This window comes from Kryptolebias marmoratus, linkage group LG15, assembly GCF_001649575.2.
Source record: "Kryptolebias marmoratus isolate JLee-2015 linkage group LG15, ASM164957v2, whole genome shotgun sequence".
In the NCBI taxonomy this organism is placed as follows: domain Eukaryota; kingdom Metazoa; phylum Chordata; class Actinopteri; order Cyprinodontiformes; family Rivulidae; genus Kryptolebias; species Kryptolebias marmoratus.
Window position 1 is genome coordinate 15,072,843 of NC_051444.1, and position 24,125 is coordinate 15,096,967.

The following is a 24,125-nucleotide window of genomic DNA, read 5'->3' on the forward strand; positions in this document are numbered from 1 at the left end:
CCCCCCCCCCCCCCCCCCCCCCTATTTTTCCTGTCTCCTTGCCACTCTAGGATGTGCCTTTCTAACATACTGTGCGAGAGAGTCAGCACTGAAGGCCCAGAGCGCCCTCCATGAACAGAAGACCCTGCCAGGGGTAAGTGCCCCCAATCTGCCCTCTGTCACAGGCTAAAACCCAGGGGGCAGCAAGCCTGGCATAGGCACCTGCATTACCGGGGAAATTCTTTCACTCTCACTAACGCATAAATACTCATGGGGGCACAGTAAACACCAAGTCACACATTTAAGCTCTGAAACTGCAGATATGAAAACAGATGGACACAGTCAATCATTCTGTTTTCCTCCTGACTGTCTCTCAGCCACCGTCTCTTGCTTGTTTCAACACAAATTACCTCTCATACACTATCACAGACACCCACAAACACCCGCAGACATACGAAAAGAGTGTGACTGGCCTATCTCACCTTGCAGTGTCTTATTACACTAATCACCCCGCCGGAGATATTTGATAAGCGCTCCTTCATAACAGCTCGTGCTGTCCTTCCTCGTGTCCTCTCACAATATGGCCGCCACAGACACTAATTGCCTTGAGGAATCCCACTCTCATTATCACATGTAATCAAACAGTAAGTATAAACAATCATTTTTACCATGTATATGACCATCTGGTGTTTTTGTTTAAATTTTTTTTATCCCTGTTTGTCTTTACCTTCTTTTTCATTCCATTTGCCTGTGGCAACAGGTAACTTTTTAAATTAAAATAATAGCCTCTTCAAATGACACAGATAAAATGCACCCAGTTGTAGGCACTTAAAGCCACCCAGGAGGAGGTCCTCAATCAGGGATGAGCGTGAGCTTATGCTGTCTATCTGTACTTCCTTTGTAGGAGAGAGGAAGAGGGGGTGGATTGGACTCTAACATTTGGGGAATTATTGAGGTGTGATTGAATTACACCCACAGGTTCCTAAGAAGGAGAAGCTCCTCCAGTGCCCAGGCTTCTCATCAGGCCCCTCTGCCCTTCTTTTACCACCAAGACCACCTCCAGGGTTGGGGCTTTAATCAGAGCCAGAGGATAACCTTCAAAATCTCTAGGGAGGGAAGGGGTCTGACAGAGAGACAGGTAGTAAAAGAGGAAGAGATTATGCATATGGACTGGTTTGCTCAAGAAGGGCAGAGGGGGGTTTATGCATTTATGGAGCTTCTTATTGTTCCCCAACTGTTAGATTAATCATTTGTTTGCACTTCACTGCATATCATAGACACTTCACTGAATGTTAGGCACACTGGTACACCACAGCGAAAGTATCCCTGAGAGACTGGGCTCCCTGGCTCCTTGCTCCCACCCGCAGACTCGTAATGAGATGATTGCCATGATGGTCCTGGATTGGTGTTCCTGTCTTTATTGCCCTCATGGAGGGACATTCTTGTTTGTCTTCTATCTAGAAAGAGGTTAATGGCATGTTCTGTGGGGTTTGAGTAAACATTTCCCCTGTACAACTCACAGCGAGGGGTCAGTCCAGCAATCTCAGGCTGAGCGCAGCCTGCATACAGAAGACTAATAAAGATGTTCTGTCTTTCTATGTGTGTGTGTGTGTGGGTGGGTGTGAGTTTAAGACATGGAGAGAGTGAGACAGAGGCATGGAAAGAAAGGAAACAAGGGTGAGAGCAAGAGAGACGGAGACAGACAGAGGCTGGGAGAGGTGACACTTCTGGACAAGCCTCATTGTCACTGTCATGGCCTAATGGTTTGAGATGCTCACTCGTATGATACTGCCATTTCAGTTGGCTTCTCCACACAGTGTTACTGACATGATTGTGCAGTCTGCTTGTGGCTGTGTGATTGTCAGGCAACCAAATGCACATTTTGTTCCAATGCAACATATAGTTTTTTTTTTAAAGAAACATCTTAGGTTTTTCTCAAGATAGATAGGTCAAAAATAAAATTTTCTTAAATACTTTGTCCCTTTTTTCACTGCAGCAACATGGACACAGTCTTGTATATTTTAGCAATGTCAGCTAGTAGTTGTTTTGTTCGTCCTTTTTTATATGTGGAGATAGTAAGAATGTAAGAATGTAAAAAAAATACATTACTAGCATGAACTCCTTGCTAGTCTTCCTTATGTAAGCCTGATTAATGGTTCATGCTAAACTGAAGTAAACCATACAGAGGAGCCCATATAATTGACTAATACTGTAGTGAGCCATTGTGTATACTTAATGTCTTATTTTTATAACCAAAGGCACAGGTGACAGAAAAATACACTGAGACAGTTCTTAGAATAACTATAATGAACCTTTTACTATACACAATCATCACTGACAGTAGTTACAAAATTTTACCTCTCATAACCTTGAATTAAAAGCAAATAGGCAGAGCGATCAGGTGATTAGAAGGGTTGTGCTGCACAGTGGTAGTGTGGTTCACCTTGTTTCACAGTCAGGTTTGAATCTCAGCTGGGATGATCATGTGTTGAGTTTACATGTTCTCCCCATACCTGTGTGGATTTGGACACTAGCCATGACATGCATTAACTAGTGATTCTAAAGCGATCGTTGATATGACTGTGCAATATTGTTTCTATTTTTAATCTTATTTTTCACTAGAGAAGCACAATTGTTCTTTGAAAGATACAGACCATAAGATATAAACACGGACCAATTATGGTAGAGTTCTTGCACATCACTGAGTACTGTTGAAGCTTCAAAGCAAGTGCACCTTTCTGGGGCCATTTCTGCACCTTGATTTCTCTGTGTTTCCCTGTATGGTGGTCTTTCTTTATGTATCCGCAGTTCAAAACATTTGCTACCTATCTGGTTTCTATGCTTCTGCAAAGACTTTCTTTATGTGCCTCAATGATTTGCTGCCTAAATGTGGACGTGGGGATGTTGTGGGCGACCATGGAGCTGACTGCATCTGGATGTCGAGAACCAGAGCGATGAAAACAAGACAATGGCCCTAAGCTACACCGGCAGAATACTGCATATTGCATTAGCATTATGACCAAGCCTGATACAATTACAGTCTATTACATCTGACATTTTTGTTTCACAGTGGCATTTTATATAAGGAAAGTGATATGCCATGCAGACACTACAAACCAAATGGAACTGTCACATTTGTTGCATTCTACATTGCTGCAAATGAGTTACATTTCTCTATTGAGAATAAGTGGTATGCAGTTACAATGTAGCCTCTGTGTTACTTTTATAGGAAAGCATAAATACAGCTAAGACGTTCTGAGGCACAAATAATACATTATTTACTTATTTTTATTCAACACATTTTAAACAAGACTTAGAGATATTCAAAGGAACAAAAGAATAAAGACAGTGTGTTTAAATTTTATGATCTATTGCCCTGGATACCAACAATTAAAGCCAGAATACTGTGAGCTTTGACTGTTTTGGACTCCTAAAGGTGTTTGAAAGATGGCAAATGGTCCCTTTGGAACACAGAGCAGAGCGGATAAATACCTTCTTATTGCATTTTGCAATTTTTGTTGTTTTGCTGGAGTGACAGTTGCGCAGTATTGTTACTATTCAATGAACAAACACAGTGTGGGCTCTAAGTCAAATCCTTCATAGTGCCAAACACTGAAGATAATGATAGAGAAGTGACAACCTTGAAGCTTCAAAACTATAGTTCCTAATTTATGAGCAATGTCATGATGGATACATGCATATTTTATAGACAGCAGAAAACAGGAGGCTCATAAGTCATATTGTCTGTCATTTAGGGGGAGCAAAACATTGTTGGGTTATGAACAGTAATGTAAGCATCCAGTATGTTATTTACAGTGGTTTTAGTGATGATGATGGTAGCTTTAATCAACATAAGCCTCGACTTATTTTTTGTTGCTGTTGTTCAAAACAGTGTTTACAAATGATTTATGAATGGAATACACATTTTTTGTGCTATATTTGTTTTGTCTCGAAAAATGACAGTCATTTTTTTGGAGAGTCTTTCTTAACATTTACTGGAACAGCAAAAATTACAATTAAAATAATATTGTGTGGCTTGATTGGGAAATTCAAATTTCTTTATTGGCTAAGTTTTTTTTTACTGTGTGTTTTGCTCTAAATTTACCACTGGGAAATCTGACTCTGTGTGCTGTGGCTGGAAGCAAACCCTGTTTACTTTGTTAGATCAATTGCATGTCAAGAGCACAATGAGCTCTTGATGACCTATGTGCATCAGATGCTGCTGCTACAGTTTGTATAGTGTATGTAATCAAAGATTCAGCCTTTTGCCTTTGGAGAGCTTAAATTACTGCAAAGCGTAGGTGGGCATACAGCATATTCCCAATTTAGGGCAAATAGTGGACAGGTTAGGTATGGCTGGGAATAACTCTTCTTGGGATCTGATTAATTTAACAGGACACGGATACACAACCTTAGGACTAAATTGTACTTTAATACATAGCATTTTTTCACTGTTGTGTGCACATAAATTGTTGACCAGAAAAAAAAAACAAAAAAACCCAAAAAGAAATCTTGATGACCAAATGGTTTTCTTTGATAGCTCATAAACTTTATTGCAGTTCTATTTTCTTGTTCATAATGCCATCTGGCAATAAAGATTGCACAAAGTAAAAATAATATTTGCAATTGCTGCAGCATAATGTTATTTACAACTGTTTGCCAAATAGCCTCCCAACGTAGCACTATTGGAGCTGCAGATCTTCAAATGAATTCTGGTCTCTCCTTTCAGGGCCGTGCTGCTTTCTCCTCACGGGCCAATTAGCTCTTCGTGTTTGCATGTAACAAGCATGCTAATTGGGTGCTAGAGTAGCCCTAAAGCCAATTAAACATTTCTAAAAAAAAAAAAAAAAAAAAAAAAAAAAAAAAAAAAAAAAAAAAAAAAAGAAAAAAAAAGGAAAAAAAAACACTCAGCCTGTCTTTGTCTTTCATTTATTTCTCTCTTTTCCTCTCCTATAAACACCCTCCAAAGCCTTTGCTTGTCTGANCTCAGTCTGGCCCTCACAGAGAGGAGGGCTCTTCCTATCCGTCGTCTTCTACCTCCTTCATTTTAAACCGCGCGCTTTCGCTTTCAGCACTGACTTTGTAGGAGCAAAGAGAAAGCAGGTCCTTGCTGCCCCCCCTCCCTTTGCCATGCTCTTGGCTCGCCTCGCCTCGCCTCGCTCAGAGCTGAGGGATTGTGTGCAGATGTGCTTGGAGGAAGGCCAGCCCCTCTGCCCTGGGAGAACATGTGGTCTGGGAGTGTTTACGTTGGCACTCTTTCAAGCTGTCTCCCACACAGCATGCTGGCGTCTGTCTCTCTTCTTTTTTTTTGGATGGGGGGTGGGGGGTGGGGGAGATTGTGCAATAGTGGTATTATGTATCACTAAGCACACGCCATGGGGCCATGGATCAGTGCATCCGTGTTCTTGACACTCTCTCCCTTCATCACACACCACAAGCGGAGCTGCTGTACGCCCACAGTATGTCTCTGTCTGCGCCTCAGCACGCTGAGAGAATAAGCAACCGGCATTCTTGCTTTTACTTTTTTTAACTCTACTAAAGTCTCACATGGCTCAGATAGGCAGCAAGTGTGACTCTAACCAGCAAAAAAAAAACAACGAAAAAAACAAACAAATTAATTTGCTTTTACAAACAAGATACTGTATAAGTTAGGTTTACATGTAAACCACAACTTTAGCTCAGTAAAGTGGAAATGCAAGTTGCAATCATACAAATAAACACAGAATTACTTAAAGAAATAGTTTTGATCTTTTGAATTAGAGATGTTTGGGAATAATTGGGGTTTTTACTTAATATTTTATAAAGGAAATATGTATTCTGTTGTCCTTCATGCCAAATTTGTCAAACAGCAGAGCTTTGGAGTTTTTTTTTTTTGAGAAGACAGTAGAAAGAGAAAAAAAAAAAAGAAAAAAAGGCTGGACACTGAATGTGAGACATCTTTGAGACTCCCCCTGCTTTTCTCATCATCAATTACGTCTATATCATTTTCCTTCTGCTGCCCGCTTAAGGAAGAAATTAAAAAGGGCCATTGTTTTTCTTATCCCTCTGGGATGAAAGCATTTACTACGCTGCTGTACTCAGCTCGGCCATCCATTAGGGAGTGAATGAAATCGCAATCGAGGGATGCACTCGGCATTGTCTCCCATTATTTTGGCTGATGGCCCTTAATATTATCCAGAAATTAATTTGGTTCCATCTGATGGGATTTTCAACCTTGAAGAGAAATGTTAATCCTGGCAGGCAGGAGGCTGGACACTGTGGAATGCCTTGATGTTTTACTGGCGAACGCGGAGAGGGCACAAACGTAGCTGGATCATAAGAGCCCCTTTAACCAGCCCATAAAGATGGCAGGCCAGAGGCGTGGAACAGATGAGAAAGAGAAATAGTGCTTTTTAAAGACCACGGGGCCACAAACTTTGCTTGTTCATGGGATGAAAAAAGCCAGGCTTACTTGCCCTCTTGATCTTGAATTCATATTGCAGTAGAGGCTAGAGTCCATGTTGTTCTACAGATCTGTGTATGAAAGTAGCAAATAAAAAAAGAAATGAAAACAAGTCATGTGTAAGATTAAAAGAAAGGTTTGCAATGTCACACAATATCTAGAAAAAACAACAATTCTGATCAAAAAACAAAACAGATAACAGAGTGGGGAATGAAGAAGTAATGAAAATGGTACATCCAGTGATAGACATCGTTTTCTGGTTTGAATGCTAAAATATTGAACCCCGAACCTTCAGGAAATGACTCTGGAGGGAAGAGAGCCTGCTGTAATGGGTGCATTTTTTTGCTAAAATGTGTTGAAGGCAGAATTGTACCCCCCAACCCCCACCTCCATTTCAGCATGTTCACTATCTACCCTGGCTGACAGGTGGAGTCGGACTCAGCCGTGCACGCTCTCCTGCGCTAATTTATCCACTTCTTTAGCTGTAATGAGGCAGAACAGGTAAATGTGGGGACAGCATTGTTAACATTGCTGCTTCACTGGGGAAGAGGGGAAGGCTAATAAATAGTGGAGAAGGATGGAAATGAGGCCTGGGTGCTGTCAGGCCTTCAAAAATGATGCTTTTAGACTTCTACTCAAGACTGAACTGCTATCTCATAGTGGGGAGCTGCACACGCTGAAAATAAAAAGACATTTCCTCAAGCAATTAAACATCAAAGTTTTGGTTGTGTCAAAACTGGGTTGTTTGGCGCAACAGCTAGAAAGAGTACAAGACAAAAAAGAATATTTGAATTTTTTTTTTCTGAAATGCTTAAAACACTGAAGATTAAATTAATTACCATGCATTTCACAGAAGATAAAGGCTTAAATCACTCATAGAAGTTTTCAAAAGATGTCTTTGTCTAGTTTTAGACAAGAGCTGACACCAAACTGAAGTGGTAACTTAGCGATCACTCAATTACTTCTTTCATCTTTCCTTTCCTTTCCTTTCCTTTCCTTTCCTTTCCTTTCCTTCCCTTTCCACCCTTCCTTTCCTTGTCTTTCCTTTCCATTCTTCCTTTCCTTTCCTTTCCTTTCCTTTCCTTTCCTTTCCTTTTCTTTCCTTTCCTTTCCTTTCCTTTCCATTTCCTTTTCCTTTTTCTTTTTCCATTTTACTTTCCCTTTAAGATGATGAGGAAAAGAAGAGCACTAACGGAAGAAGATAATTTGATGAGTCATCATGGGATAGAAACCATGAGAGGAGAAGCGTTCTTGCATAATTAACAGTTGAGCATCACCCGGACAAACTTCTCCATCAGCGTGTCCAAAGGATTAACTGCGCCACGCTCCTCTTATCTCCCCTATTTCATTTAAGGAAGAAAATGACCTTGTGCTTGTTTACAAGCTGATTAAAGACAGGAGGGGGAAGAAGAGACAGAAAGTCAAACTGTAATCAGAGGAGTTTGTTAAGTAAAGTATTTTTAGTGGTGCGCTCTCGGTGGATACAGTGAGCTTCAGCCAGACTGTGTCACAGTAAAGACAACCACGCTCATGTAGCAGCTAATGAGCGATGAGTGGGCTGGTACAAAGACAGGGGTGTGTTTGTGTGCATGCGTGTGCACGTGTGTGTGTGTGTGTGTGTGCTTGCTTCTGAATGCGGTGCAAGATAAAAAGTATGTTTGGTGCGTGGGTGGTTCTATTAGTTAGTCTGCCTGGTTCATCGCAGTGGGAATAGCTGCTGCTTCTGGGTGAATGAGTCAGCCTATATACAATATGATGCTGAGTGTGGTTTGCATGCAGGGCCACTAACTTCTTTTCATACAAAATCCAGTTTGAATTATAAACTTGTGAAGTAAAGGCATTTGTGCAAAAACATTCTGCTTTCTTTGAGGGAGCACTTCTTCCCTTCTTTTTGTTTTCTCAACATCAATTACCACATAGTTGTCCTTTTTCTTTTCTAGCATGTTTGACCCAAAAGATAAATTTTGTTTCATTTTTAAGTACTAGAAAGCTGCAGTTTGTTGCGTTTTGATTAATGTGCGCAGTAAAGTAGTTTATTATGTGTAAAGTCTTAGAGACCTAATTCTATCTATAATGGAGCACAGATGGGGATTAAAGAATTCAAAATTAGTTCCAGAGCAGCCCTCACGTTTATCTATAGTAGAGGAAACCCTGCTTGTGTCAAAAGTTAAGGGTGGGATTGACAAAGTTTGTTATTGATCTGTTTAAATCAATTAATATAATGTTCAGTTTAAAAAACACATACAACACATGCATCAGTGATGTTCATTCAATTCACTAGCATAAAATTAACCTTCGTTTTTATAAACTCTAACTGGCAAAGTTGATTCCGAAGGCTTTCAGAAACAAAGCCCATTGTTTGTAGTGGTGTTTAATAATGCAGACCACAGATATGAAGGCACTGAGTGGCAGAAGTACAAGGCAAATACTTTGATCCATGCAGAAAACAAAGTGTCTCAATACTGCAAATATTTTATCACCATTCCAGAGTGAAATTCAAACAACATATGAGTATTGCAGAACCAGACATTTACAGTTATGTACTGTAATGACAAGAACACCATGGTGGTTTTGTGATGCACAGACAGAATTCTGAAGCAGAATTACCTTTAAACAGATTTCTGCACTACTGAACTATGTCTCAAATCGGTTGAAAAGGAAGATCAGTGACATTGGTCAGTCACTCAGAGCTACATGTAGTAGCAATAAGATGGTACTTGGTTGCAAAACCATTATTTCTTTCTGTTGTTTTTTGTTCTTTTGATGTCCTTAAAAAAACACCACTATGATATGTATTTTTCATTTTATTTCTCTCCAGACTCAGATGCAGAAACAGTGACTCATAGAAACATAAAAGAAGAAGAAGAAAAAAACTCTCAGGGAAACAATGTGAACATGCAGAACAATAATCCTCCCTCTAGTTTATCCTTTTCTTTCTTCACACTGTCTTGTCCTACTTTTCTATAGACCTTAGGGGACTGGCTGACAGTTACAAAATTATCAATGAATCATTTACTTTTTGAACATTTATCGCATCAACCTCAAAAAATCTGTCATTGTTACAGAGCAGAAATATGTATGTTATATAATCAAAAGTCTGTGCTCTCTGAGATCAGTTGTTTTAATCAGTAAAAGTATTCTGAAATAGTTTGGGCTTACAATAATTGCACAGATATTTATTTTAAAAGATGTAAAGCATCACAAATGCACTTCGGCATAGCAGAACCCAGAAGGCTGAGAAAAAGTTTTTAAAAAGTTTGCTTGTTGTCGTGCAGTCTGATTGTCATGCTCTATTCAGAGATGGGTTCAGTCTGATATCATCCACACTTTCTACTCGGAGCTGTCAGAGTAAACTCATTTGTGTGTTCACATGCTGCCCCACGGTGTCTGGAAATTTCCAGGGCTGTGGTACATGTATGAAAATGGCTACAGACCGTTAGACAGGCAGACAGAGGGAAAACGAGAGACAGCGAGACAGAATTCAGAGGAATGAAAGGTGAAATGAGGGAGCACTGCCCCCTCCCATCCCCACCCCGCCCCCGGTTTCCGTTCAGTCAGGCCCACCACTGCAGAGGAAAACTTTGACAGTGAGGCGTCAGAAATAGCACCAAGGCTAACACCTCAACGTTTGCTTATTAATGCATTGCTCCCATAGCTGCCTTCCTGTCACACTAACCGTCACACAAACAATGCGACACACGGTAACAAACTTCTCACTCACTTTTACACAATGCAGGTTAGCATATGTCACACCCAAATACACACACACACACACCTAATGCATCGACAGATCAATATTGCATTACTGCGTGTTCCTCTGTGAGAGGGCACATTGATGGGTGCAGGCTGTGGTTAAAAACCCTCTCAAGTGTCTGTGGAGTGTCCAGATGTGTGGGACAGATCTGAGGAGACTTCACATCGCTGACAGCTGGTTTCACCTCTCTCCACTTCTTTGCTGTCGCGCTCTCAGTCTCACTTGTGGCTTTGGCTGCAACCTGTGATCATTGGTAGTGGTTGTGTGCGAGTGCTTCGCACGCTCAGATAATTCCAGACAAAAACACACAGACCTCTTGTTCGTCAAAGGTCTTGATGCATTTTTTTTAATTTTTATTTTTAAATCTTTACCCACATAATTAAAAAAAAAAAAAAAAAAACAGCAACTGTACTTTTACCTCAAAAAGATGAAAGGCAAGCTATAAAGTTTTTGTCTGTGTCTGTGTGATTGTCTGTTTGCATAATATCTCATAAACCACAGGAAAAAATGTAATGAAACTCTCAAAAACATCTACAACTGATTAACTTTTGGAGCCAAGCCAATCCAAGATGGCTGTTGCAGGCAACTGACAACAATATAATTCAGTCACTTTCACAGATATTATGCTATAAATTGATACAGAGTCAATTCATAAGACACCACATAATCTAAGTGCTAATCATTGCATAAGATCTTTACTTGAAACTTTAACATCAACCCTGTTTGGGTGTTAGCAAAATATTCTGTGATGGATTTTATTGGAACTTTCAGAAAGTAATAATTGAATGTACATCTATGACTGATAAACCTCTGGAGTCAGTCCAATTCAAGATGGTTGCCTCATCTAATCAACCTTAGCTGACACATAAATGTGTATATCTCAGTCAATTTTACAAATATGGTGCTAAATTTTAATGTAGTAATACCTGAGAGTCATTTGCAACACATACTGTGAATGTGACATCTTGCAGTGTTGTATGAGAACATGCATAATGGTTAAAGGTTTGACCAAAATGACTACAACTATGTCATTTTTTAACATAACTTTGGCATGAAAAGTGGCAGGCGACATGCATTTCTTCAAGGAATGCTAGGCCTATAATTTAGGATGAGATCACGCTAATGTGTGTGCTCAGGTTCACTCATGTGCGTGTGTTTGAGTATGCAGCAGATTTATGTTTCTCCTTCTGGGGCTTGGTGCTTGTGTGAGGCAGAGCTCATGGAGTCCTTGGTCTCAACTGAAGCTCCAGCTTTTCCATCTAAACTGTATCATTAAAACAAGCAGAGAGGCGAGGGAGACGGCACCTCCACACCTCATAAAGTTGAGTGCCATGCCAGGCGGGGTACCATGCACCACAGCGTTTACGGCGAGTCAAACGCACTTTTTACACACCTTGTCCTCTCTCACTTTCCCTCAAATCCCTTTCATAGCTGTCTGTTTATGTGATATTACTCACTTTCTGCTTTCCTCATTTTTTTTCCCCCAATTTGCCCCTGCAAAGTATTGACCGGTACTTCAACTGCTTCTTTTAGTTCCTTCTCCTTCTTCTTTTGCTTCTGTCAAAATTCTCCAACAAGTAGCTGGAGCGTAACATTGGAAGGGTATAATCAATGGAAAAGCACCACTTAGGGAACCCATTTGATGCATACTGTAGGGCAGAGTTGATTCAAGGGTGTAGATTGAGTCAAGCCTCATTTCATATCCTCCCCAATTAGTCATCCAGCTTGTGCCCTCTCTAACCTCCTATTCTCAAGAAGCACCAGGCCAGACGGGCTCTCGTTTCACACTAAACTATGGATGAGTTAATTTTTTTTTTTTTTTTTTCATAAAACCTTTCAAATCCACAGCTTTTCCTGCAGGATAATAGAACCATATTTTTTTTCCCCTCGACTCCTTTTCATCCTGCTTCTCACCTGGGCTGGGATAAAGCTAAGCAGACCACCACTCTTCACTAACCTCTTCATCACCTTTTTTTCTTCTTCTTCACTCTCTTAACAAGTCCAACTTTTCCACCCGTACACCCATTTTCCCTCCACCATAAATCTCTACCTAAATCCCACTTAAACCAGCATCAGCAGCTGTCCTTAAAACTCCATTATCTACAATTACTTCAGCATTAGGGAGTCAGGGCACACCTGCCCCCTCATAAAAGTGCCCTCACCTAAAAATATGAAACTACACACAAAATGGATTTGGACTTTTTATGATTTTTAAAATGTATTTTATTATTATTATTATTAATAATAATTTGTTTTGATGCAACAGGTTTTATTGTGAGGCTTACTGAACCCAAATACTAGCAGTTTGGATTATCGGTGTTGGTCTGTGTGTACATCATTTACATGGGTGGTCTTTCTTCCCCAGAGAAATTGTGGAATGGAGGTCAATTGGATTGAAGGAGAAAGCTGTCGGGCTGGTGCTGTGCAACCCTCTGCTATCTGTAAAAAAAAAAAAAAAAAAGAAGATTTTACTGAATCGAGAGTAGCAAAAATAACACTATAGCTTCATTAGGGCTGGATATACTCCCTGTAGCATTTGTAACTTTTATCGCTCTCCATGAAGATATTGCTTGGGATTAAATATAAACTTATTTTCAAGATTTGACCAAAATGGCTACAACTTCATTATGTGACTCCATCATAAGACGAGCTTGGTCTAAAAGTCTGGCATGAAAGGTAGCTGGTGATATCCATTCCTTAAAAGAATGCTAGGCCTTTAATTTATTTAGTTATTTTGCTTCACACACATTTGTTTCATGATAGTAATACCATATATTAAATAACTAATTAAGTTAGTTTTGTCTGTGTACTTGTACATACGGGAGGATTTGTGTGTTTGCATGAAAGAAAACAAATATATGGTTGTATTAATAAAAAAATTAAATACCTGAAAATGATGGTACTGACAACTGAATGTGCTGATGATACAATTAGGTAAATAACGGAAGCCAAAATAAATTAACTTGTTTAAAAAAAGATTTAATGCATAATAAAGCTTTTTGTTTTTCTCCTATTTAACATGTCTAAAAAGCCTAAAAATATTCTGTTTATTTTTGTCTAAAGGGATTTTAAAAGCATCTTTTGGAGACTCAACATTGCAAAAGCAGAACACAGTTTCTGTTTTAATGCAAAACCTTTGACTGGATTATTGCTGCAGTTGGGCTCTCTCCCCCCGACGGGGAAAAAAAAATCTGAATTTGTCGTGAGGTGGTGTGAGCATGGCGAACCCAATCCGCAGACTCATAGTAAATAACAAAAAAGGTTTATTTCTTAAACAAACAAAAACTGAAAACAAAAGCTGTCGTGGCAGCAAAACTAACTATAACAAAAATCCCTATATGAAATGGCAAGACGAGGCAAGGAAGAACCGTGGACAAAAACAAACAACCAACATCTAACAAACAACAATGAATCGGCAGGGAGGTGGAGAGGAAGACCAAGTTTTAAACACTGGGGACAATCAGGTGAAGTGGGCACAGGTGAGTAACGAGGATTGACAACAGGTGGAGATGGGTGTGGCAGAAAGCAGGAGTAGACTGAGGGCAGAGAGAGGATAATGACAAACAAAGACCATGAGGACAGAAACCAAGAGGCAGAGACAGACAGAACATGAGAACAAAACCAAAAGTATAAAATAACACTCAAAAGGAAAAAACAAAACTGAAGAAAGCAGGAAAAACAAGAACCCAAAACAAAACTAAGAACAAACCCAAAAATGCTAGAAATCATGACAGAATTAAAGTTCCCCTTTTTGTTTTTGCTAGGAGCTGGTCTAAGAATAAATCTGCTAATTAGCTGGTACACATACAGAGTTCAGTGGTCAAATGTGCAAATGAAAAAGCATTTGTGGTGATTGTGCAGGACAGATGTTGAGAGAATGAGCCAAATTTAGACAAACCTGCTCCGATCATGCTAGTGGTGATGATCTGAAGTTTACATGTCCACTTGAAGGTGTGTGTGTGTGTGTGTGTGAGAGAGAGAGAGAGAGAGAGAGAGAGAGATGTGTCCACCGTGCTGTAGAGGATCCATGGCCTGAGTGTTAGTAATAGATGTGTGAGGAGGAGGAGGAGGAGGAGGGCCGGGTGGACTCAGCTGTAGGTAGCCTGATCTGCTCTGATTGACGGCGATGTCAGATAAGGTGCCAGCAGAGAAGGGAATGTGAGCTGAGCCGCAGACAAAGATAAGGACCAAGATTAGCGCCCTGCGACGTCACATGCGGAGAGGCAGAGTCCGGTGAAGAGTAAAAGATTGAGATGTTGACGCAGAAAGGTGAATACAATGAGCAGCTGAGAATAAAAGCTAAATTCACGTGTCTCAGTGAAGATTCACTTTGTGTGTTTGTGTGCACAATTGTTCATCAGACCGTGTGCCAGGTAGCATGCACCCATCCTGTAGAGCTGAGGCAGCCTTGTTGTGTGTGTGTGTGTGTGTGTGTGTGTGTGTGTGTGTGTGTGTGTGTGTGTGTGTGTGTGTGTGTGTGTGTGTGTGTGAGGGGGCTTCAACAAGAGGGCAACTAATCAGCTCATAATCCAAGCGGCTGCCGTTTCCTGGGCAACAGTGCTGTACATGCATGCGTGGCAAACAGATACACTCGCTCCATTATTTCTGTCTCTCTTTATATGTTTCTTTTCCATCTCTTTTTTTAAGCTTTCTTCTTTTGCCTTTCCTGTCAACACAGCCCAATTTTCTCTTCTAATTCTGACATCTCCTTCGATTTTTAATGTCTTTTTCCCTCGATTTTTCTTTCCCTCTTATCCTCTCCTGGAATCACAGGCACTCTTTCTCTCTTATTTTTCCCCCAGCCTTTTCTTCTTCCCAATTTTCTCCTCCCTTGTCTTGAACCCATCAAAATAGCCCCGTATGTCTCCCTCTCCCTCCTAATTTTCTCTCCTTGCCCCGTAAAAGAATTGACAGTTATCATTGTTCCATCTATCCTTTCCTGCTTTAACTTCTTTCACTCTTTCTTTCCCCATTCCTGTGGTTCATTTCACCTCGCTCTATCTCCTCAATTTTTTTTTCAACCTGCTCTCATTTCCCGCTGTAAACACAGACCCCCTCATCTTTCTTTTTCTATGCTGCTCTCCACTTTTTAATTTCCTCTTCACCCCCTCCTACTGCCTTCTCCTCTCCTTTTATTTTCTCTCTCCTCCCTTTTTCCCTGTAAACACTCCTTTGTCTTCACCTCTCCTCCTCCCTCCCCACATGCCAGGGGGTCCAGGGTTGGCGTATTTGTGCAGTGATGTTGGAGGCCTTGATGATCACTCTCCAGGAGATGATTATTTGGTCAGGGCCCCGGCAGCCTCCTCTTTTGCCCCGCACGGCTGGAGCTCTACACTGACTCTGTGTGTGTCTAAGTGTGTGTGCATGCATCAAAATTCACTCCATGTAGATCTGAGATTATTATTTTTTTTTAGTTTATTCATGTGTGTTTATGTAAGCACTTTTTTTCAATCCATTTATATAGTCTGGCAATAAATATTCATGTTGTATTACTTGCTTTTTGAAAGAAAAAATCTAACTGAGGCTTCAAAGAATGCATGCATAATTTATGCATTAAATATGTTTTATTTCAGAGTTTAAAGATTTAATTATTGATGAATTGTGATTATTTAGTACTTTTTTTCTCTATAACAAATTCAAGTTGCTTGTGGGTGCAAATATGAGGGTGTGTGTGATGTACACTTGCAGTTTTGCTTTATCTAAGATTACCACTTGTCTGTCCTCTGCTGTCTGTCTTTAAAAGGCTGTGCCCCTCTTGGCAGGAGTGATGACAATGACACAGAATTTTAAAATAATAATGCAACAAAAAAGTCATTCAGCTGTAAAATTCCTCGTTGTTTTTACCTTCACTAATGTCACTTTCTCCATCCCTCGTTCTCCTTCTGTTGACCTCTGCTTTTCTTTATCTTATCTCCAGTCTGTCTCAAAACTACCAAGCCCCACCCTGAGTGCAAACACAGAGGCCGAGCGCCTCTGGCATTTTGACTAGCTGCTATATATTTTTTTTACCAGACCAGGCTGTCTGACTGGTGTAAATGTGAAAAAGGTGTCGGCTGTGGCCAAATTACCCTCCGTCTCTCTCTCTTTTTTTCTCTTCCCTGGTGCTGAAGCCTGGTTGTGCTCATCGCTTTCACCCAGGAGCACAAGCCGAGGTGGGGCTGCGCCTCCATGCCACAGAGAGACAATCGATTGCTTTCATAAAATAAAATGGTGGACATGAAAGGAGCTTGATAAATGGCAGGCTATTTGGCCCTAATTGCAACCCTTTAAAATGTCTTGGTGATGATTTGAGCGGGCTTTGACTGAAGTTACGGTGATCAAAGTGAAGAGGAAAAAGATTAAAACACACTGGCTGACTGCATCTTAACTGAGCATCTCCAACTTGTGACCTCACATGGCCCTCAAGCTCAGAGAAACGGACGATATTCTGCATTTTACTGCCAAATAAATCAAAACCTTCGCTAAAGTAAATGTCTTATCGTGACTTACGCTAGTTTCTAGAATCTCATGCAGTTAATCATCCTTCAGCTTCAGCCTCATTATGGCTTTCGAATACTGGATAAACATAGCAGAATGAGAGTGGAAGAAAATGTGAAGGTTGGGCTCTGGGTGTGTATGAACAGAAAACACACACTCCTACTAAGAACATTGAAAAGAAAACCTGTAACTGTTGTACATATGGTGTGAGCTGCAGACACACCCACGTCAAGAGAATAAATATTAATAAAGATTGATGACAGTCAAATAAAAGTAAAAATCACTGGTAGAGTAACACATCAGCACGCATGTGTGTGTGTGTGTGTGTAAGTTGTGGTGATGGAGATAAATGGGGTTAGATCAGAGGGAGCCATTAGAACGATGGAAGGGAGCAAAGAGGGGAGAGAATGGAGGAGATCACACTGGTCTGCCCGGCATCCCCTGAGCCGAGTCTGAGACGATGTTTAATCAGGCCTGTGAACCTACGAGACTGAGGTCACCCCGGCACACTCATTAGACTTGATGGGAGCACTGTACCACGACAGATGAGTACAATCTTAACTCTGTTCATCCATCTCTAAAAACACACACACATAATCACCCCTAACACCCAAACCCCCACCCACCGAACTCCTGCTTCCCTCAGCCCAAACATCTCGTTTCTTCACCGTGTTTTTGTGAAGCACATGCACTCAGGGACCCCCTCATTCTGGTTGATATCCTCGTCGTGGTTTTGACAGACAGGCTGTGTATAAGAAATAGTTGGGCAGGAGCCAGGGGTCTCTGCGAAAGATGAGCCTCATGAGTGATAAAGAACACAATAAGAGAATGGCTGTTGTAGGTGGTGAAAATCTTGCAAGTACAAATAAGTACAATGCTCCAACATTCCCTTAAATACATATGTAACATGAAAAGCATAGTATTCCTTGAAATAATGACTACTGATGGCTGCCTTTCATACCAATGTTTTAAACTAAGATCATCTTGTGTTGAAAAATGACAGTTAAAGCTTTTTTGGTCAAGGCATGAAAGTAATGTTGTGTGTATTCTCAAACCATATTGCAAGGGCTCACATAAACTGTTAGAGCTCAGAATATGTGTTGGAAATGATTCTCAGGTACTACCACATCAAATTTTAGCTCAGTATCTCTGTAAACTTGACTGAGTTATAACCATTTTGTATCAGATAAGGCCAATTAGCTGCAGCAGCCATGTTGAATTAGGTTGACTGCAAAAGTTAACCACTTGTAGATGTACATCTGATTATCCTTTTTTGAGAGTTATATTCAAACCTGTCCAGTGGTTCAAAAGAGATTTTGCTACCATACAGGGATGACTCTAACAATTATGGTCAAAGTTTTAAACAAATGTCTTATGCAATGTGTAGTGCTCAGAGTATGTGTTTAGGATGACGGTCTGCTACTACCACACAAAATTTCTGGTCAATATCTTTAAAGCTGATGATGTTTTAAAAAAATATCTCACACTTTGAGTATGTGTCAAACACATGCATGTACACACAGGCACAGACAAAAACATCGTCACATGCCTTTCACCTTTTGGCAGCGGGCAATAAGTAACAACTAAAACCAACGTTTGATAGACATTATCTGCCACTTTGAACTGACAATAAAGCCTCCTGGACTAAACAGGTTGTTGGCGAGGGAGGTGATAAGAGGTTAAATGAGGTTATTTTCCAAAGCTAAGCACACAGTACTGTTTGCTCCCCCCTCCTGTTACAGCAAAGACTGGAGATTTATTACCATGCAAATGACAGCTCAGAGTGTATGCCAAGGAGTTAATTACATGCCAACTTATCAGAGCAGATACATGACAAAATAGCTTTGGCATTGGCATATTCAAATGAAATCCTCCAGAAGAAGAGAAGATGAGACAAAAATAAAGAGAAAAAGATGTTTGCACCAGTAGGGAATATTCCAGTGGTGGTCACAAACAGTTGGAGCTTGTGTACACACATGTGTATCCACAGAAAAACACACAGCAGACAGGTTAGCCTGCAGTATTTTTATTCCATCCAGCATAACAAAGAAGGACAATAAGTATCATTCTGTGCTTTATTGCCTCTGTTCCCTTGTCTCCCTTCACCACCTCTCCAGTTGGAAATATCCAAATTGTTCATATGACATTTTTTTTTTTTTCGAGTGCTAGTTATTGAAACTGGCAAGGACGATAACTGTCAATATAATGAGACAATATCCTCACAGCGTGCGCTCAATATACAATCTGTAGAATACTGGCTAGACATCCCAGAGCAAACAAGAATTTCATTGTCACTGTGCGAAAAGAAACTTACCTCTACAAAAGAAAAGGAAAGATAAAACATTCTCTGCATTTCTCTTACGGGAAGACCAAAGGCAGAGCAAAGAGATGTCCTATAAATCCCGATTGTGACAGCCATGTAAATATTTATGTTCACAAGTCAGACTGAGACTAACAGCAGAGGACATTGCGACTGAGGAACTGGGAATGTAGCTTCGCCCTGCTCGGCATGTTAACTCAATATTCATCTTCCTCCCTCGCTCCATTTCTCCCCGTATCATCCGTGCTGCAGACCACACATGTATATTCATTACTGACCTCGGACTGTCTGAACAGAGGAAGCCATGAGCCCTGTCGGCTAGCGTAACGGCACCGTGAGGCTTGTGATAAGCATACAGCGGTGGCTCCAGAAGACATTTTTTATTTTTGTTTTGCAAAAAATGAGAAGTAATGAATGCAGATGCAAGTCATAGCTGTCTGAGTAGCCATTTGAATTTGTATGCCTTGGTGGCATTTCTTCAGGGCAGCTAACTTGAGCTGTAGGTAGACGGAGGAGCGAGTGACAGCATGGGAGAAGGCACGACTCCCCAGGGAATGCTGAAGCTCACCATCCTGAAATCCTCAGCAGGGAATGTTTGGCTAGTGAGCCTACAACATATTTTGGGCTAGAATGAGGAATGCAGTTGTTAGTGCCGCAACTTCTTTTTCTTACCTAATTTAGTTAGTTTGGCAGGAGTGGTTCATTTACTATAAGTAAGTAAGACAGAAGTTGATTAAAAAATCTGCAAGAGTAAAAAATGATTAAGTGCTTGTGTCATACACATAACTGAAAGTTACTATTAAGATATTTTAGTCTGCCTGTTAGTTTCTCAAAGTCACCAGAAGCCAAAAAAAAAAAATAAAAAAAAAATTAAAAAGTTCTCAGGTAAAATTTTGTATTAGTACTAGTATTGTTAATTTTCAGATTTTTTTCATCTAAATATTTTTGATCCAGCAGACCTTTATTGATATTCTGCATGGGTCTAAAAAATAATTTATGATCCTTTTTCTGGCATTTTTTTCTTTCAAATGCAACACTATAACTTATTGTATAGACTTAAATTCTATTGTTCTTACATTTTACTAAGCCTAACCATAATTCAAATTGATCACTTATTGTTTCATATCACCTCACAGAAATAGTAAATCTACTAGCCGTCCTTACAAACAATCCTAATGTTCACTTTCATTACTTCTTGACAATAGCTTTTTGGACTGTACACAAAAAACCTTCTTTGTGTGTCTTGGGTGTTTGTCGGGCAAGAATTTCAAGAAAATTACGATGTGTGGTGGTTGTTAGGAGATTGTACGTGTGTGTGTGTATGTGTGTGTGTGTGTGTGTGTGTGTGTGTGTGTGTGTGTGTGTGGGAGATGAGGGGTCTGTTTGGGCCGCTGGGAGACAGGGGGTCTAACGAGGATGTATGACTGTTTCAGCATCCATCTGCAGACATTTTTCTTCTGTCACTCACTCCTGCTGTCTACCCACAACACACCTCATCCCACATGTCTACCCCCTCCATCACACACACACACACACACACACACACACACACTCCCACAACAAGCCTCCTATTGCCATTATGTTCACTAATATGGTATTCTCCCAGATCAGGAAAAAAAGAAAAAAAATCAGAGGTATGCTTGGAATCCAAAGCTGCTTTGGCCCAGGACATAAAAAAAACTTAACAAGTCTTTTAAGCTGCTCGAGTGCTGTCTCTGACTTACATCTGGGTTATTTAGATCTCCAGTACATACTGGCTTCAACCTTCCAGGCATAGTGAAGGTTGAATTATTTGCTTACTGTTTGCTTTCTATAATCATCCAAATTACATTTCCCTTATGCTTTACGTGTAAGCTCAAACATATATATATATATATATATATATATATATATATATATATATATATATATATATATATATATATATATTAATAGTATCTTAGAGCCAGAAATTAAAATTCAGTATGTTCATTGTAATGTGAATAATAGTAAAAGAAAAACACAGCAGTTAGCACCATTAAGTGGAATTCCTAATCTCTTCTTTCTCACAATAAGGTATAGACATTAATGACAAAAAAAGGAAAATGGAAGTAAAAAAATAAACAAACAAAAAACGAACAATACAATTTGAACACTAAAATCAAAGAATGTACAGAACAAAAGAGTTAGTTAAAAACAAGCATTTAAAATTTGAGCAAAGTGCTGCATGTCTTATAAAAATAATGTCTATGAGTCATTTTACATGTGCAGAAACAGATGACTATTGATTGCACAGATCCGATAACAGTCAGTGGGAGTGAAGGAGCCTGAGGTAGGGAAACTGTGTTAATTTTGCTTTACAGGAATCTCATGGCCTGTGGGTAGAAGCTGTTTGTGAGTGTGGTTCTTGATGTCACACTATTAGTTGCTCTTTCCTGTCTGGGTTGTGGGTGTGTCCAGCCCTTTGGTGTTTTTTTTTTTGTTTGTTTGTTTTTTTTTTTTGCAGTTTTTTTAAATCTTGGTGCTGTATAAGTCCCAAAAGCTGTTCTTTGTGAACTTTTCATTTTTGATCACATGTTGCAGAGCCTTTGCATTACCACACGATCAGGCTCATGGTCACACTTTCAGTTGTCTGCATAATCTGTGGGAATTGTGAGGATTTTAGATGATGTGCCAAGTTTCCTCATCAGTTTTAAGAAATACAGCTTTTGGTGAGCTATTTTAAGGAGATGCTGAATGTGGTGGGACCAGATGGAATCCTCACATGAGTACTGAGGGATTTCAAGGTTTTTACCCTCCTCACCTCTATCTCACTGGTGTTTGAAGGAGTGTGACACTGCTACTTTCGCCTCCTTCTAGGATCAATGATCATCCTCTTGGTGGTGTCTGTATTTAAGAAAAAATATTTTCCTGACACCAGGCCACCTGTTCTGTCACTTTTTTTTGCCATCTCTAATCAGCCTTGAATGCCTCACACTTTATATTGCTGGTGTTCTAGTTGGCCATGCAGTTATAGCAGTAATATGTGTATAGCATCAAGCTCAGAACACCTAATAGTTTGTCTTTTTAATGTAGTGCTGGTATCCATCCATCCATCCATCCATCCATCCATCCATCCATCCATCCATCCATCCATCCATCCATCCATCCATCCATCCATCCATCCATCCATCCATCCATCCATCCATCCATCCATCCATCCATCCATCCATCCATTCATCCATCCATCCATCCATCCATCCATTTTCTTTACCTGCTTCTCCATTCCGGGTCACTGTCTGAGATGCTGGGGACACCATGGACAGGTCGCAAGTATAGTGCTGGTATCTATATACAGGTTCATTAGACATTGTACAAACTATTAGATAACTATAAAAATAACTATAACTATTAAATCACTATTCAAGTTATTTAATCATCAAAATTATGTTATTCAACATTTTGTTTGACTATATTATAAAAAAAACCCAGATGATCAGAAATGATTTTTGGTAAAATGATAAGACAGGACCCTTAAAAGATTACGTTTCAATGTTTAGTGGATTCTTTTTTCCAATAAATCAACACAGGGATACAGTATTAGTGTTTCTCTCACTTTTGACAGCTTTGAGGTGACAGACAGCAGAATGACTCATTTATTTTTACTTCAGCCGCCTCTCCGATGCTTCACACAAACACAGAAATTATTACTAAGATAACTGACAGTTAATGCAGTCAAGACTCTCTCTCACAGATGAAAGTTAACAAGTGCACCATAATTCATGCTTTACTGGATACACGCATAGAATCTCCAAAATGCAAACAGTATGGGGTTTGATCTTGAGTAAATACATACAGTATTTTACTCCATATGGGCATTTAAAAATCATTTTTTAATTTTATGTATTTGTTTTTTTTTGGCTCTGTGGCATTGGGGAAACACTACTCAACCTGGTAAACTTGCAAAGATCATGTTAATATCACTTAACATTTATTTAGAAAGGAAAATGGCAGCTTAGGTTTGCTAACATTTATAGCTAAACATAACTTCAAGTCAGAAAAGGTTAGTATTCACCCTTAGAGACTTTGTACAAACTAATTAGGACACTCTGAAAGAGAAATCAAATAGTGCGGCATTTAAAAGAGTTTTTAAAATATTTTTTTATTTTTAATTTCATTACCCAGATTCTAGTTGAATTCTGCTGCAAGAATGTTGATGTTGGTAGGAAGTTTAAACTATTGCCAACATTTCCTGACAGTGGTGAAGGTAAGAACGGAGAGATTATTTTAAAGATGTTGGTATGGCCTGTTGGTGAAAACTTAAGCCAATGAATGGGTGTTTTACATGTGTCCTTGCCCTGTAAGAGCTGCATGTATGGCAGCTTTGTCAGCCGTCAGTGGACTGGTTGTGTGTCAGAATTCAGAGACTCTAAAGCAGCTTGGATGGTCATTTTAATATAGACTATAATTACTCTTTTAAAACACATTGTCACAATACCTACTGAGTGCAGTGGAACAATAACCATTCACGTATGTCATACTGTTTTTCTTTGGTTGAGGAACACTGATGGACTTAAAGCAGATAGAGGGGTCAAATCAAGGGACATGTGGATGTGTCTTAAAACACATCAGTTAGCTCTGGTGAGCAAACCTTAAGCCCGTGTCACAGGGGTGTTATATGGGCCAGCTGCTTTCTGTTGTATCATTCTTTCCATAGGTGTGTACACCTCCACAGATTGCAGATTTTCTTGAAAGCCCCCTGAGGGCACCAGCTTGTTCTGCTGGTTGATCTAAAGAACTTAAAATGGAGAAAAAAACGTCCACATTTGATGAGGAAACACTGTCAGATAATCTTTTTCAAGAAGTGTTTGATTGACAGTATTAAATTAGGTTGAGAGATGCTGCAGAAAGTTGACTAAAAAAGACACTTATACTGAATGACAACTTGGTCACATTAATACTTAATAAGTAAGACGTAACTATTAGGGACAGTAGAATAAAGTCATCACTACTTTGTTTGATGACACAGAGAAAATAGCAAGAGGACTAAATCCATCCATCCTTTTTCTTTACCTGCTTCTCCATTCCAGGTTGGGGGGGTGTCTGTCTCCAGCAGTCATTGTGTGAGAGGCGGGGTACACCTTGAACAGATCACAAGTCCATCACAGGCCCACATAAAGATAAACGACAAACAA

At 39.8% G+C, this 24,125-nt stretch overlaps 1 protein-coding gene across 6 annotated transcripts in view; it reads left to right on the forward strand.

The window, feature by feature from the left end:
- si:dkey-205h23.2 (CUGBP Elav-like family member 6) overlaps positions 1-24,125 on the forward strand; it is a 139,490-nt gene that overhangs the window by 9,800 nt on the left and 105,565 nt on the right. For all 6 annotated transcript variants that reach the window (XR_001808761.3, XM_017423614.3, XM_017423618.3 and 3 more), the window contains exon 2: positions 51-133. Coding sequence is in view for 5 of the 6 variants with exons in the window: in XM_017423614.3 (XP_017279103.1) it covers positions 51-133 (83 nt within the window). In the remaining variant the exon portion in view is untranslated. The remainder of the gene's footprint in view (positions 1-50; positions 134-24,125) is intronic.